We start from the raw sequence: 16167 nt of genomic DNA, 5'->3' as shown, positions 1-16167 counted from the left end.
AGGGGTACCTAATAAAGTGGCCGGTGAGTGTATAGTATAGCATTAATAAGCAGATCAATCAATTATAACAATATTCCACAGATGGACTGAGGAAATGTGTTTGATACCATTTTTCATTCCATTCCATGCTTGGCAATGAGCCGTCCTCTCATGTCTACTTCCACCAGCCGCCACTTGTACACAGTTCAACCACTTTCTCACTGTGGCATGATATTACCCCCCCCCCCCCCCCCCCCCCCCCGAGGTCGTGATGTGGGAGGAGCTGTTCTACCAGGACACAACCTCAGCAGGCATGTGGAAGTTTAACTGGCAGTGATCAATTTGAAAGGTTTTATTTACCAGAGGAATAACTGAGATGAGGATGATGACCATTTAGCCTTCAATACATCATACCTTATTTCTCTGCAATAGCTGGTTGTATTAAATTACAGATTCGTTGACTAGAATATCCTTGACTACTGAAGAGGTATAATAGCCTTCACAGGTCTGGGGTTGTGAACTGTGGGCTACATAACTGTTGCATCACTGGTACAAGTTCCACCAGTAGAGCCTATCCCTCTCTCGAAGGAGCAGACTCCTTTTGAAGATCGAAGGACCATAAGGACAGCTAGTAGGACCATAAGGACAGCTAGTGGGACCATAAGGACAGGTAGTAAGCCTATTCGGAGACACATTCATTACCCTTCCACTCCAGACGCCGGGCTGGCTCCCTTGCCTTGCCTGCATACGGGTGGGGTTGATTCACGTTGTTAGATAATCATTGGTTGCAACAGCTGCATGGTTGAATTCTTTTGACATTTCAATTGAAGCAGACCGGTTCAATTGACTTCGTCGTGTGGATAGGTAGGTACCGGTAGATATTTCTTCGGTTTAAACTCTCCGGATATTGCTAGCTTGCCTGCTTCCTTAACCAAAGTTGCGCGATTATCGGATATTGTTTATTTGCAACACGTGGGTCTGCCTCGTACAGTTGGTGATTATATATTGATGAGCTTACATTCATTCCTGTTTAGCTAAAACGTTAGTTAACTTGCCTGACAAAATATTGTATCCCAACATTTTCATCTGAATCTGGGCTCTTTTAAGCTTTTTTGACACCAGTTTCGTTTTGACTGTCACTTCGTTCCCCCGCTAGCTAACCAGCTGGGCAGTGGGAAGGGGTTGTTGGTTAGCCCAATATTCCTCGCGCATTTTACAATGAGGATCAGGTATACAATTTAAGACATTTTGTAGTTAGCGACGATGAAACCAAAAACCAATGTTATTGACGTGTCATTTTTTTCTTCTTCTTTACAGCAATTGTTTGTTGACGGTTTGAATTTGAATAGAAGCGACAGTGACCTGCGGTTCCCTGGTTGGGTCAAAAGTCCAGCTCACATTTGCCGTTATGGCTTGTTGCGGAAACAATAATGATGGAATAGGAGACTTTAATCGATGAACGTTTAAAGAAATCTGCTTTGTTTTGGTGCTGTTGCAGATAATGACAAATTCTTCACAGTGGCCACGTTTTGTTGTTATCTAGTGCTGATCTTGCTTTGTAAATGCACTTTTCTGCCAACTATTGTTCTAAGAATCAGGCAATCAGAGAAGATAGTTGGACAAAAGGATCTTTTGATCCTTAAATCCTGGCGATTTATCCTCGGTCCCGATGGTGGCCGACAAGAGACAGACAGCTGGCTTTTGCAATCTACGGTGGATGTGTATGACTGAGAAGGTTAGGAGCATTGTGAAAATCATGATGTGTACCGGTTTCTCTCATAGGAAGTGGTGAATCGTTTTTTTTTTTGATTCAGGCCTAGTTTTCATTTCCTGCGTTAGTAACTACAAGCAGCTTAACCAGGTGTAGAGTGTTTGGTCCTAGGCTGTTTCAACCATGCACCTACATTCATTCTATTATCATAATGATAGCCAAGCTCATAATTGTCATGAAACAAATTAGTTGGAAATAGCCTAGGACTACATACCGGTATGCATGCAATGAAACACTCATTCTGTCTCTCTCCTCTCTTCCTCTCGCTTCATCCTTACAGGTGGGTGGTAGCCCCTGAAGTCTTTCACCATGCAGCTTAATGGAGCACACAAAGGTGAGTCTTTCATTCTTTTGTTTCTCCACTCATAGAATACAGTATTCTTCCACTCATTCATCCTGTGTACTCTATGTTTTAGGGGTGTGTGGCCAAAGCTTGCTGTCCCATTCCATGAGAGTGTATCTAAACAACAAGGACAGACTGCAGCCTATCATTGGTGAGAAAAGATCCTTTCCTTCACGTGTGTGTGTGTGTGTGTGTGTGTGTGTGTGTGTTAAATCTGTAGGCATTACTTATAATTCTTGGTGAAGTTGTGATGTGTCTGTGTGTGTGTGTGTGTGTGTGTGTGTGTGTGTGTGTGTGTGTGTGTGTGTCAGTGTGTGTCTGTCTATGGACGTGTATCTTGTAATGGCAAAATGTGTATGTGTTAATTAGTTGTATTATTGTGTAATACTCTCATTTGAACGAGCCATTAATGCATACTATCATTGATCTGAAAGTGTAGTAAGACTCAACTTGTAACCCTAGACAGAGTTCCAACTTAGGCTACAGGTAACACATGGTCCACCAGCACATCACCCCTTCCCTTCTAATTGAATTTGTCCTACTCAAAATGTTGTAAATCTAGGCAACTCTATTCAATAGGTTTAAAATGTATCCAATATATTAATATATATATAACTAATATATTAATCTAATTAAAAAATAGGCTGGTCGTTGAGAACTAATGACATGGGGAAACACTGAGCTTTAGAGATATTACGAACTTCACAACAGACGAGTTGGTCCAAACAACAACTGAATGAGAAGGGCAGTTTCACAGCCTTGCATAGGGGGTAGCTCTCTCTATATGCCGTCGTTCCTATTTTCAGATCATCATGGTAATCATCAACATAATTCTGGTGACTGTACGTGAATCCTTTCAACGAGACACATCCTGGCCCGTGTAGCAGGTCAGGGTGACAGCTGTTAACCGTTCCCACAGGAGACTCCTGGTCTGCCAGGTGACCTTAGGTGACCCCTGCCGACCCCGTTCTCTCCTGATGATGTGCAGCAGTGGCTTGACAGGAGAGATCGGCCTTGAGAGAGTTGCAGCTCTTTTCAACCACCCCCTTCCTCAGTTTTCTTCCAACAGTAATGTATGCGTTACAGCTGGACCAGTGTAGGGAGATAGGACACAACATCATCGTCACCCAATAATTCTATTTCTTTAGACGTAGTAGTGGCAGAACATAAGGAGAGTGCAGGAGTGAGTGGGATGCAACTATGGTATTGATAATTTCTAGACTTATCTTATCTTATCTCCAGACTGACTTTGTGAAATATTGTCTCCAGCATTCTAGTCTGGAGTATATAGACAATTCATTAACAGTGATACGTGGATGTGCGATTTGCTTGTCCCGACATGGCAGACTTACTGAGCTGAGTACGCCGTTGTCATGTGGATCGCAGGCCTCCTGTATGTGCTAGTCAGAGTGTGGATTTCACGTGAGACTCTAAAGGCCTGACTCACTCATCTGTAAGGGTCAGCTGCTGACCTGAACTAGTAAACTTCCTATATGTATGTCACCTGCCCTCAGTTATCCATATCTCTCATGCACGCTTTACACTAGCTATACCTCACATTCCACATGACATCACCGCACCGCATATAGTGAGTATACATTGAGAATTTAAGCAATGTTAATAATATACAGGTCATGGAGGTGTCGTTGCTACCATGGAATATAAGGTATGTAGGTAGTGGGATATGCAAACTGATATATGAAGGTGTATGTATGTCAGAATGTGTATATACTCAAGTGTCGATGACCAAAAGTTCTCAAAATTCCCACACTAGGGAGCCCCCCCTCAACCTGCGGGTTGAGAGATGACCTTTGACCTAGGCCTCAGTGTAACTCACAGCCTGTCTCCTGCTGACCATTTCACTAGTGCATGGACAAGGTTCAGGGCTAGGAGGACGACACAAGGTGACATTATATGTCCTGCTTGTCCCCAGTGATGGGCCATAGATGCACACTGGAACGCTACATGGCCTAAATGGAGCGGACAGACGGCAGCCAAAGAGGCACCCAGCGTCCCTGGCTGTTTCCAGTCTGTCCTAGAGATTACAAGGCAGAGCTCCCTGGGAGGAACCATTGTGTCTTTAACGTAACTTCATATGGTCAATGTTGAAACAGATACTGTGTGAAACCCCGGGAGAGCTCAGCAAACTGTAGTTCCCAAAACATTGAGGGGGGGGGGGGGGGGCAGGGAAGGGGGGGAGTGTGTGTGTGTGTGTGTGTGTTAAAGTGTAAAAACCTATAAGCTTTTCACTTTGTGTGTGTGTGTGTGTGTGTGTTCGTTCATTTATTTTTTCGTAATCAGTGTCCAATGTTTGGGTGTCCAGAGTTGGTTGAGAGCTGTGGTAAGCCTCTGCTCGGTGTAAACAAAGAGACAGCATGCTTGTGTGTCCTCCTCCCTAGCTCAGCCATAGGCTGCCTCGATCCACCTTGATAACCAACGATACCAAATAAAACCAAACTTGCCCAAGCCCCTATTAAAACATACGGAAAACAAGCTTATTTCGCTGACAAATTACACGTATTTAGTAATCGGTAAAAAAATAACGATTGGGTACTTGAAAACTTTAAGGTCGGAAAAACTTATTTGAAGGCTTTGCCGTTTGCGAGTGGTTTAGAGTTTCACCAGCTGACGTCACAAATGTCTGTGTGCCCTGTGTTCTGGGCCTTCTACTGCTGGAACCTTCTGTTGCTTCTGATGGAACGCCGGACTTTACTTATTAAATACTCAGAAGGAACACGTGCTGTGTTTGTGCTCTTTTTGCCGAAATCTCACCAAGGACCAGCTAATCTGAACTTCCACCTACCTCTACAATCTTCAGAAGCAAAGCCCCTGTCGGCCCTCCCTCTTCAGCTGTACACACACTGGTAGTGATACTGGATGTATAGAGGTCCAGAGAAAAAGTGTGTGTGTGTGTGTGTGTGTGTGTGTGTTGCAGGTCTGAGCTCTGTGACGGAGTGTGTGACGGACGTGGCCGGGGAGGCGGTGTACCTGTGCGAGGCGTGCGAGTGTCGGCTCAGCAAGGCAGACGTACGGAGCCACATCATGGGCAGTCTCCACAGATACAACTACATCGTGAGTGCGTGTGTGTGTGTGCCTGGACAGACAGGCTCTTAACATGTCAATGTATCTGGTCTTAGCGTGCACTTAGTGTTCATGTCTCTGATCTCTAGTACAGTTGCAACACACCCACACACACACACCCACACACACACACACACATTGACACATTGACCTTATGTCGTCCCTCTGTCTGTCCTGTGGGCAGAAGGCCCGTCATCCTCACTGTGTCCCTCTGTCTGTCCTGTGGCAGAAGGCCCGTCATCCTCACTGTGTCCCTCTGTTTGTCCTGTGGCAGAAGGCCCGTCATCCTCACTGTGTCCCTCTGTCTGTCCTGTGGGCAGAAGGCCTGTCATCCTCACTGTGTGGCGGAGTGGAGCAGGACCGCTGACTTGGCCCAGCTGGCCCGGCCTCTGTTAGAGATGGCCCAGAGACTGGAGAAGAAGGAGGGCACCGGGGACGTACAGGTAGTGTGTGTGTGTGTGTGTGTGTGTGTGTGTGTGTGTGCGCGCTCCTGCGTGCGTGCTGTTTGAATTGTCCCACTCAAAATGTAGTAAATCCAGGCACTCCAATAGTTAAAAAATATATCTAATAGATATACCCAATTAAAAAATAGGCAAGGATGCTGATAGAGACTTAAAGTCTCCTTCCTATTTTTACATCACCATGTTTGTACATGAATCTACTCTAGACATCTTGGCACTGAAGGATCTTCTTGTCGATAATGATGTTATAAAACAATCTATAGAGGATAGTCGTGATCTTAAATGTGTTGTGTCTCTGGATAGATCAGGTGGGTAGCAAACACCCAGACCCGTATTTGAAGGATATTCAAAACATGGGTCGTAATGATCACTCAGGTTTATTAAACAGAAGGAACTGCATACGGAATGAACGTCTTCTGGCATCTGAGATCAGCATTAGACAATCACACAATGGCCAAGGACGGTTTAAATACTCATTGTATCACAGTTGTTACATGGTAATAATCAACACGTCAGCCAGCCCTGGCGCCTCAGCTCAGCAAGACACCCAAGGTCGCTATCCCTGGGAGTCAGATGGGTGACTGGCTGCTGAATGCCAGCCAGTCTGCCAGATGCAGAGGCCATCTCCTCTAAACATGACAGACAACAGCAGAACAGTGTGATCCTGTACTGACACACAGATTATATTGTAAGAAACACCACTAAGATCTAACAGCACAACTTTTAAGGCTGGGTGTCGTCCTAGCCGTTCTTACTGGAGACAGCTAGCCTCCCTGATGCCCCACTGGGACCTGCCCCCCCCCACCCACTGGTACCTTCTCTCCTACTGATATCCTGTGGTGGCCTTAAAGGAGAGTTCAGCATAGGAAGAACTGGGGTGACTCTTTTCAACCCCCCCGCCCTGGAAATATAGAAAGAATTATATTTCTTAAACAGCTGAAACACTGAAACATGCAGTCTGGAGGAGGCATCCTTCAAACCTGAAACAGTTGGAGCAGTTTGCTCAGGAAGGGTCTCATTGAGAGCTATAGAAATCGCTTGATTGCAGTGATTGCCTCTAAAGGTTGTGCAACAAAATATTAGGTTAAAGGTCCCATCATTTTTGTCCATGCCATTTTCATTTGTTTTATTATTGAAAATATTCAGTTGGATCAAAAATCAAAAGCAGAGTCTGATTTCTATTAAATACATTCACACACCAATGGGGACAGGCTACCATGCAAGGTGCCGGCCCGCTCATTGGGAGCAATTTGGAGTTTAGTGTCTTGCCCAAGGACACCTCGGCACGTGGCCAGCTGGGGATCGAACCGCCGATCTTGCGATCATTAGACACCGGTTCTACCTCCTGAGCCACAGCCGCCCCAGACAAGCAATAAAAACAATGCCACACTGTGTCGTCCTCCCCAAACCCAAACCGTGTTCACTCACATACTTTTCAGATTAAGAATGGAGACAGGCCGTAAATTAAACTTAGGTGATAGGCCATAGATACGTACTGGAATGTGGCCTGACTATAGGGAGTGAGAGGATAATCAGAATGAGACCCATCTCTTCCCCAAAGAGATAACGGGACAACTCCTTTGTACTCTACTCTTTGTACGCCTTGAGCCTCTGTTGCACAGCTCTCTCCTGTAGAAACTGTCTTCTCTTCCTGATCACCCTGACCCTATGTTATGCTGATGGAGAGGCCAGTACTTACTGACCCTATGTTATGCTGATGGAGAGGCCAGTACTTACTGCAAATTACTTTATTAAATACTAAAAAGGAACACGTGTTTGTGTTTTTTGCCTACGTCTCACCAAGGTCCAGTCAGTGGAATTTAGATTTCCACAACGTGTGTGTGTGTCATCCCCCTGTCCTACTGTCCTAGGTGCTGGAGTTGGAAGTTGCCCTTTATGAGGAGATGACGGCACACAGCGAGAGCCATGGTCAGTCTCCCCCCCCCACCCCCCCTTCTCCTCTCATCCATCTGTTTCTACCCATCCTGCCCCACTCACTCTCTCCTCCCCCTATCCTGTTCCACCTCTCCTCTCGCTCCTCCCTTCCTCCTTCCACTCTCTCCCTCTCGCATGCTCCTTTTCTCTCATCTCTCTCTTCCCTCTGTAATTATGATTTCTGATATTGAACTATCAAATCTTAATGGGTGAGGAATCAAATTGAGGTGCAAACGAAAGTTGAATTAAGACAATGTAATCATATCTGGGCTCACATCTGTGGTCAAACAGCAAATGAGCAAGGAACTGTAGGAATCTTTCTTTTGTCCTACTCACAAATGTGTATGTCTAACTACTCTTCTTAATACACTGAAATTAATCTAAAAGCAAAATCACAGATATATATTGGCAGGGATACTTTTTCTATGACGTCAGTCCGGTCATTAGGTACCTCATTGAGTATTTGCAATGCTAATACACACTGATTATATTGGTAACGTTAATACAAACGTCCATATAGTTTGCACATTTATATATATGGATATGTATATTGATGTATCTGTATACTGGTTATGGGATGGCCAAATGTTTTCCAAATTCCCACACTGACTGTTCACACATCTGTGGTCAAACAGCGAATGAGCCAGGAACAAAGGAATGGTACTGTCTTTATAGACGATGGTCAGAAGTTGTTACTGTCTTTATAGACGATGGTCAGAAGTTGTTACTGTCTTTATAGACGATGGTCAGAAGTTGTTACTGTCTTTTTAGACGATGGTCAGAAGTTGTTACTGTCTTTATAGACGATGGTCAGAAGGTATGTTACTGTCTTTATAGACGATGGTCAGAAGTTCAGTGTTTCCTCTATGCATTTATTCGTGGCATTTAAGATGAGCAGGGTCAAAGAGATGCCTTAGTTAAGATGAGCAGGATTAAAGAGATGCCTTAGTTAAGATGAGCAGGATTAAAGAGATGCCTTAGTTAAGATGAGCAGGGTTAAAGAGATGCCTTAGTTAAGATGAGCAGGATTAAAGAGATGCTTTAGTTAAGATGAGCAGGATTAAAGAGATGCCTTAGTTAAGATGAGCAGGATTAAAGATATGCCTTAGTTAAGATGAGCAGGATTACAGAGACGCCTTAGGAAGGATTTTCACCCTAACACGCTCTCTCTTCATCGCTTTTCTCTCTTCCTACCTCTCCAAACCTCCTTTCTTATACCCCTTCCCTTGTTCTCCCTCATTCCTCTCTTCTCTCACTCCCCCTCTCTAGCCCTAGGACTTCTGCAGGCCATCAGATGTGGGCTGGACCAGGGAGAGCCCCCGAGCCAATCAGAGTCTGAGTTACCTGTCCAGTCTGAATATCTCACCCTCGAATCCAAGAGGACCGTCATACAGTCGCAGAAGCATGCCGACCAACCAAAGAAGGCCACTGTCCAATCACAAAAGGCCGTCATTCAGTTTGACAGCCGCACCGTCCTATCCCAGCATCCTCCCGCTGTCTCTCAAAACTCCCCCACCCAATCAGAGAGTACCTCTGTCCAATCATGGAGCACAGAGGGTTTTCTCCATGGTTACAGAGGGACCACGCCCATGATTGGTGAGTGTGTGTGTGTGTGTGTGTGTGTGTGTGTGTGTGTGTGTGTGTGTGTGAGAGTGAGTGAGTGCGGGGAGACCTCACAGGACTGTGTCTTGACTGCGGGTCAGTTTAAAAGGGCCGTGTGTGTGTGTGTGTGTGTGTGTGTCAGGTCTGGCGTGCGTAGTGGAGTGTCGGAGTGAAGAGGAAGGCGCTCCCTCCTGCTTCCTGTGTCGGTCCTGCTGTGTGAAGGCCACTTCTGATGACATCATAGATCACCTGACCAGCCCCTTCCACCACTTCAACTACATGGTCAGTTCAGTCTTCAGATCGACACAAAATGTCCTCCTGGAAACGGGTACAGAGGATGAGATGGTACTGTACTGTGACTACTCCACTGTTAAGTTAATTAATAACCAATGGAGGCTGAAGCGAAATCATTTCACAGTGTTTTTTAAAATCTTGCAAGAGGGTAAGTCTCTGCACAGTCAACATAGGGTTTCTAAGTACAAAGCCCACCTCTCCATGGGGTTGGTTGGTCTTATAGTTTCAATCATACAACTCTTACACAAGATCACATGGGTACAGATAAGACAGAGCATCATTATTTCATTTTGGCCTTGGAGGGAAAAAGGGAGACCGACAGTCCTGTTTCCCCTTATCAGGCACCTGGCTTCAGCTTTAAATCATATACCAGCCTTTGCTATTCATACAGTCTCCAGTGAACATAATAACATCATTATTAAAGAAATTTTTCTCACATCCACCTAGCCCATCAGAGAGGGAGGGGGGACGCTCTCTCTACAAAGTATACACGGTATTAGATATGATTAGATTCAACCTTTTGTCATTGAGTACTACAAAATGTATTTTCTGCTCTAGGCACAGGGTCAGCCATAGTCAGCGCCCCCTGGAGCAATTAGGGGTTAAGTGCCTTGCTCAAGGGCACAACGGCAGTGATGGGCACCTTAGATATGATGCCAGCACCCCCTCCACCTGCACACACGCAGCTCCGTTCTGAGGCGGGGATCGAACCAGCGACCTTCTGTCTGTGTCTGTGTCTGTGTGTGTGTGTGTGTGTGTGTGTGTGCGCAGATAAAGGAGCATCCCGGGCGGTTGGAGGGGATGGGGACGGGGCTCAGTGCTGCCAGTCACCTGCTGCAATCTGCAGCCGCAAAACTAGAGAGAGACCTGGGCCGGGGACAAGTACAGGTACCAGACACACACACACACACACACACCTGCTGTCCTGTGATTTATATGTGACACGTTCTTGTGTTTTGGTCCGCATATCGGCAACCAATCAGAATGTTCAGACTTTTATTTTGAAACACGGATCTACGTTTCAACGTTGTTGAGAATCACAACGCAAACTCGCTAATCAAGCCAAAATACTGGTGATTGGGTGAGGAATCCCCACTGCTACTTAGTGAACTAGAACACTACTTTACATTGTTACCTAGTTAACTAGAACACTACTTTACATTGTTACCTAGTTAACTAGAACACTACTTTACATTGTTACCTAGTTAACTAGAACACTACTTTACATTGTTAGCAGGCTCACAAAACAAGCTGTGTTAGTTGACTATATAAAATGGTATCCAAAGCTTTACAACGGCCTCTCCTTCACCCTTTCACACACACATTCACACACCAATGGCGGGAAGCTACCATGCAATGCGCCGGCCCGCTCATTGGGAGCAATTTGGGGTTCAGTGTCTTGCCCAAGGACACCTCAACATGTGGCTAGCCGGGGTTTGAACCACCGATCTGCCGACCTTGCGATCATTAGACGCCGGCTCTACCTCTACCGAAGCCGCCCACTAGCGATGTGTCATTGATTTTCAACAACGCGGAAATTTATCAGATCCCAATATGCGGACCAAAGCATTAGAATGTGACGTGTTGTCAGGTGGGGTGGGGGGCTGATAGTTCTCCAGTCAGACTCACTCTCCTCAGGGAGAGACACTCCTCCAAGCGACCTCCGTGTCTCCGCTGTCCCCCCCCCCCCTCATGTTCAGATCATCTCACGTTTCCTAGGTGTTGAGGGTAGCGGCGTCCCTCTGTAGCCAAATGGCTGGGAAGAGTTACCAGTGGTGTAAGTACAACGGCTGCTCTGTGTGTGTGTGTGTGTGTGTGTGTGTGTGTCTCGCTCTCTCTCTCCATCTGTCTTTCTCTCTTTCTCTTTTTAAGAACAGTTACCAGTGGTATACCTGTATGACAGTCCGTCTGTCAATGTCTGTGTCCCTCTCTCTCTCTCCATCCTCCCCCCCTCCAAAAAAACAATATATCCATCCTCCCCCCCCCCAAACCCCCCCCCCCCCCCCCCCCCCTCTCTGTCGAGAACGATACCGGTGGTATGTACAACCGTCTCTCTCACTCTGTTTCCTCTCCATCTAATTCTCTCCTCCTGTGTGAGGTTCCCAGTGGTGTGTGGTAAGCCCCAAAATGTGTGCGTATATATACAATGTGCGTGTATATATACAATGTGCGTGTATATATACAATGTGCGTGTATATATACAATGTGCATATATTAAAACACATACAGTGTTTGTGCCCATTGAAGAGGACTGGATATTATGTACCTTTATGTATACCTATTATACCTATTATGCCTTTATACCTTTATGTATACCTATTATACCTTTATGTATACCTATTATACCTTTCCTATTTAAACTCATCTGTTGATATCTTTCTCTACTCCTATATATCACTCCCCCCCCCCCTCCATTGGAGTATTTCTCTCTCTCTCTCTTTCTATCTTAAATCTTCGGCCCCATCTTGTCTTCTCCTCCTGTGTTTTTGAGCCTGAGCCTGTGATTGGCTCTTTCTTGTGCTCTCTGTCTCTCTCTCTCTCTCTGTTTGTCTCTGTCTCTCTTCCTGTCTGTCTCCCTCTCTTTCTGTCTCTCCCTCTCCCCCACTCTCTCTCTCTCTCTCCCTCTCCCTCTCTCTATCACTACTTAGGTATAGATATGTCGAAGTGTGGCGCCATTAAGGAGGAGCCAAACATTGAGCTATGGGAGGGAGGTAACCGAACACCCGCAGGTGAGTGGACCTGACAGCTGTCAATCAAATGAAGGACCAGTCGTCATAGAGTGTCAACGAGATCAAACTAAATCCCTCTCTCTCAGTGGTGTGTAGCGGCGCTCTCAGCGAGCAAAGTTTGGCTCCGAAGGGCCACGCATCTGAGTTGTCACGGCAACGTGACCCCTCTCTTTCCCCGACTCCTGAGGAGCACACGGTACGTCGGAGGTCATTGGTCGAGGGGGAGGGGGAGGAGTTGGAGGATGTTCCGGCGAAGGTGATTCGCTGTGAGCCGGTCTTCAAGGTAAGCCTGTCCCTGACTGACGGCACACTGCTGATGGAGAGGACCTCCTTCAGCCGGGACCCCTCCCCCTCACCCGCCGATGGCTCGCCCCTCAGCCCCTCTGCCCTACCCCAATACCAGCCCCTGGATTCACAGATGAACCCCCAATACCCCTTGGACTCACAGATGAACCCCCAATACCAGCCTCTGAACTCACAGATGCACCCCCAATACCAGCCCCAGAACTCACAGATGCACCCCCAATACCAGCCCCAGAACTCACAGATGAACCCCCAATACCAGCCTCTGGATTCACAGATGCACCCCCAATACCAGCCCCTGGATTCACAGATGCACCCCCAATACCAGCCTCTGGATTCACAGATGCACCCCCAATACCAGCCTCTGGATTCACAGATGCACCCCCAATACCAGCCTCTGGATTCACAGATGCACCCCCAATACCAGCCTCTGGATTCACAAATGCACCCCCAATACCAGCCTCTGGATTCACAGATGCACCCCCAATACCAGCCTCTGGATTCACAAATGCACCCCCAATACCAGCCTCTGGATTCACAGATGCACCCCCAATACCAGCCTCAGAACTCACAGATGAACCCCCAATACCAGCCTCTGGACTCAGTGATGTTGTCAGTGATCACTGTCCCTGCCCCACCTTCCGTCAGTGACCCTGTGGAGACACACACTGCAGTACACACACACACTGCAGTACACACACACACTGCCAGAAACACACACTCTGCCAGACACATAGACACTGCCAAAAGCACACACTCTTCCAAAAACACACACACTTCTAGACACACACACACAGCAGGACAGACACACACATCTAGACACACACACACAGCAGGACAGACACACATTTCCAGAAACAAACGCACATCCAGGCACACGCACACAGCAGAACACACACACACTGCCAGACTCACACACACTGCCAGAAACACACACACGTCTAGACGCACGCACACGTCTAGACGCACACACGCTGAAGCCACCGTAGACACATCCAGACCGGGGCCAGCGCCTTCCCAGGACCGCCTCTCTACTGAAGAGGAAACCAGACGCCATGACAGACAGCCGTCCTCTGACCCGGGTCAGCCGCTCAGCAGAGTGGACCACACCACTGACACAGGTCCAGCCTGTGACACCGTCTTCATAAGGATCACTGACAGTCAGCGCGAACGGAGGATTTTCACAGACCGTCAACAGACGGTACACAAATCGTACGAGGACGAGGAGAGACTGACCAACACGCCGCTCCAGGACGAGCCACCAGAGGGAGCCACTGTCCGTCTGTTGGCCGGAGGACAGGAGGAGGAGGAGAGGTACACCGACGGTCTGTACCCCACAGGACAGGAGGAGGAGAGGTACACCGACAGTCTGTACCCCACAGGACAGGAGTCAACTGACAGGCGCTACGATTGTCTTGGACGGAGGTCAGCCGACGCGCTGCACGCCGAAGAAGAGCGCTACGGCTCGGATCAAGAGAGAGGCGTGTGGGATGTCGTGGGGGAGGGGGAGGGAGAGCAGGAGGGGAGAGGCGGAGAGGACAGATCTGACTTCACCCATCACCAGCACCACCAGCAGCAGTATGACGAACACCAGCCTCCACAATGCCACCAGACACAGCAGGCCTTCGTAAGGCCTCACTGGGAGGCCGTAGGGCTTCATAGGCACGACGGCGCCCGCCGCGGTGACATACGCGTCCGCGTGGGTGGCGTAGCCGCAGAGCCCAGAGCGCAGCTCTACGCAGCGGAATACCGCGAGACATGGCTCTACGGAGAACAGTTGACCCCTGACCCCTACAGGCCAGGGCCGCAGGGTTACGAGAGACGAACCCCGAACCCCTACTACACACCCTTCCCAGAGGACCGTGGAATGAACTCTGACCCCTATCGCTCCATCCCGGACGGGTTCAGAACCAACCCTGACCCACACCAGCCTCATCACGGCCCTAACCCTGGAGGGTACGGACCCCCCCATCACCCGTACTACCCCTCATCTGAGACCGAGGGGTTCAGACCCCAGCCCGGTCCGTACCAAAGAGATATCGGGGGGGCGCAGAGACTCAGGAGCCCCCAATGTGTGATGGCGTCTGGAGTGTTGGGGACCCCACCTTCCTGGCCTTTACATCCAGGCCCTGCTGTGTACCTGGTGCCCCCCCCCAGCCCCAGCCCAAGCCCTGCCCACCTCAGGGCTCCATTCTGGGGCCACTCTCCTGCTCCCAGCTCCTATGCTGCCCCAGAACCATACTCACCACCTTGGCCCGTCCAACCTCAAGCCAACCACAGGTTATTCTAATGCTGCCTCAGACAAGGGTTTGTTGTTGACGTGGTCAGAAAGTATTTTGGGTTATTTTATACACAGGAATCAGTTGTTTATGTTTGTTTTATACACTGGATCCTGCTATTTGTTTTGGTGCCAATTATTTATTTGTTTATGGTGCCAGCTTTTTTTTTTACCTGCCTGCTGATATGAACTCATGACCTTAATTCACTCACCAAGTCACACCTCTTTGTCACAAAGCCAAAGTCACAACGCAGCACAGAAACAAGAGTGAAATGATCATTGTAACATGGTAGAAAATGTTACTTTTGACTGGGTGGGCACGATGCACGTTTGGGTGGGCCTGCCCATAGCCACCGCCCGCCTTGCCAGAGAGTATCATTTTGTGTTCCAGAGCAAGTGTTCAATTTGTGTGAATGTGAGGTTGTGTCCTCTTTGATTATCGCTTTGGTTCAAGTGTTACTGGAAGGACAGGAAAAGAAAGAGTTTTGAGTTGCTTGTCAGAAGCGTCTAAGCCGAACTGTAGTCCATTCGCTTTTTTTGTTCACCCAACCTAAGGAGTTAGAACCACTAACCACATTCCACTAACACCTTGTCCCAATGTTTTGGCCAAACTTGTTCCTCAAGCACCCCCTACAGTACATTCTTGCCCTACTCCCAAACTCTCAATCCCTTCTGTAATAAAAAAAAATCCTAGCCAGATAATACAAGGTCCATCCATCGCTGCTTAATCTAGTCTAATAAATCAGTTTTTTAGATTAGTGTTTGAAGTTTCTGTGCAGTCGTTCCAAGTCCAGTCTCCTGTGTTAAGACTGTACCGTAGCACGGCAGGAGAGAAAGTTGTCTTTGTTTACTTGTTTTCCCAAGGTGGACAAGTGTCGCTGTTGCATTTTGAGTGCCTCTCTTCCTGTTTTCCTTTGAGCTAATAAAGTCAATGTCAACACACGCCAGTGTCCTGCTTCAATGTTCCTATGCTCTCTTTCTCCAACTCTTCAACTGTCTTATACAGGTGACCAGCAGGCTATATTTAGACCATTTAGAGTAGATTAAAACCAGCACTGAAGGATGAACTGAATCAGTATTAGCTAGGCTAAATTGGCCAGCCACACCCTACTGTACTGATGACCTCAGTCTGACTGGATCTGTGGAGTATTGAATAACGGACTCATAAGGAAGATATAACAAGGGTCCAGAAGACAACATTACTGTCAACCTTATTTTGGACACTGTCTGTGTGCTGTAACATGCTTTTATAGAACATATACATATGTGACGTCATATCATCGCTTTGCTATGGAGTCGCAAACGGGAAAGGCTTCAATTGAAACAGTATAACGACAGGATTCCTGAATCATGAAACACGGGACGTGATGTTATACTGTCCGTTGTGCCAA

At 47.5% G+C, this 16167-nt stretch overlaps 1 protein-coding gene across 1 annotated transcript; it reads left to right on the top strand.

Annotated features, from left to right (window-relative positions):
- The first annotated feature begins 525 nt into the window (after positions 1 to 525).
- LOC308152650 (uncharacterized protein) lies at positions 526 to 15711 on the top strand. The gene is made up of 12 exons (XM_080525687.1): positions 526 to 649; positions 2031 to 2084; positions 2167 to 2244; positions 5029 to 5165; positions 5495 to 5617; positions 7507 to 7564; positions 8840 to 9166; positions 9315 to 9454; positions 10238 to 10354; positions 11186 to 11243; positions 12115 to 12195; positions 12282 to 15711. The coding sequence occupies exons 2-12, from the start codon at positions 2060 to 2062 to the stop codon at positions 14786 to 14788; spliced, it is 3651 nt and encodes a 1216-aa protein (XP_080381813.1). The 5' UTR covers positions 526 to 649; positions 2031 to 2059; the 3' UTR covers positions 14789 to 15711.
- The last annotated feature ends 456 nt before the right edge of the window (positions 15712 to 16167 follow it).

Source organism: Nansenia antarctica (genome assembly GCF_963989245.1).
Source record: "Nansenia antarctica genome assembly, chromosome: 3".
In the NCBI taxonomy this organism is placed as follows: domain Eukaryota; kingdom Metazoa; phylum Chordata; class Actinopteri; order Argentiniformes; family Microstomatidae; genus Nansenia; species Nansenia antarctica.
The sequence above is the reverse complement of the archived record's forward strand: the minus strand, read 5'-3'. Positions and strand labels throughout refer to the sequence as shown.

Excerpts from the sequence above, each read along its gene's own strand:
- LOC308152650 (XM_080525687.1), top strand. The coding sequence starts at position 2,060 with ATGCAGCTTAATGGAGCACACAAAG. Across the intron at positions 5,166-5,494 it reads TCCACAGATACAACTACATC|AAGGCCTGTCATCCTCACTG; the intron begins GTGAGTGCGTGT and ends TCCTGTGGGCAG. Across the intron at positions 12,196-12,281 it reads AGGTAACCGAACACCCGCAG|TGGTGTGTAGCGGCGCTCTC; the intron begins GTGAGTGGACCT and ends CCTCTCTCTCAG.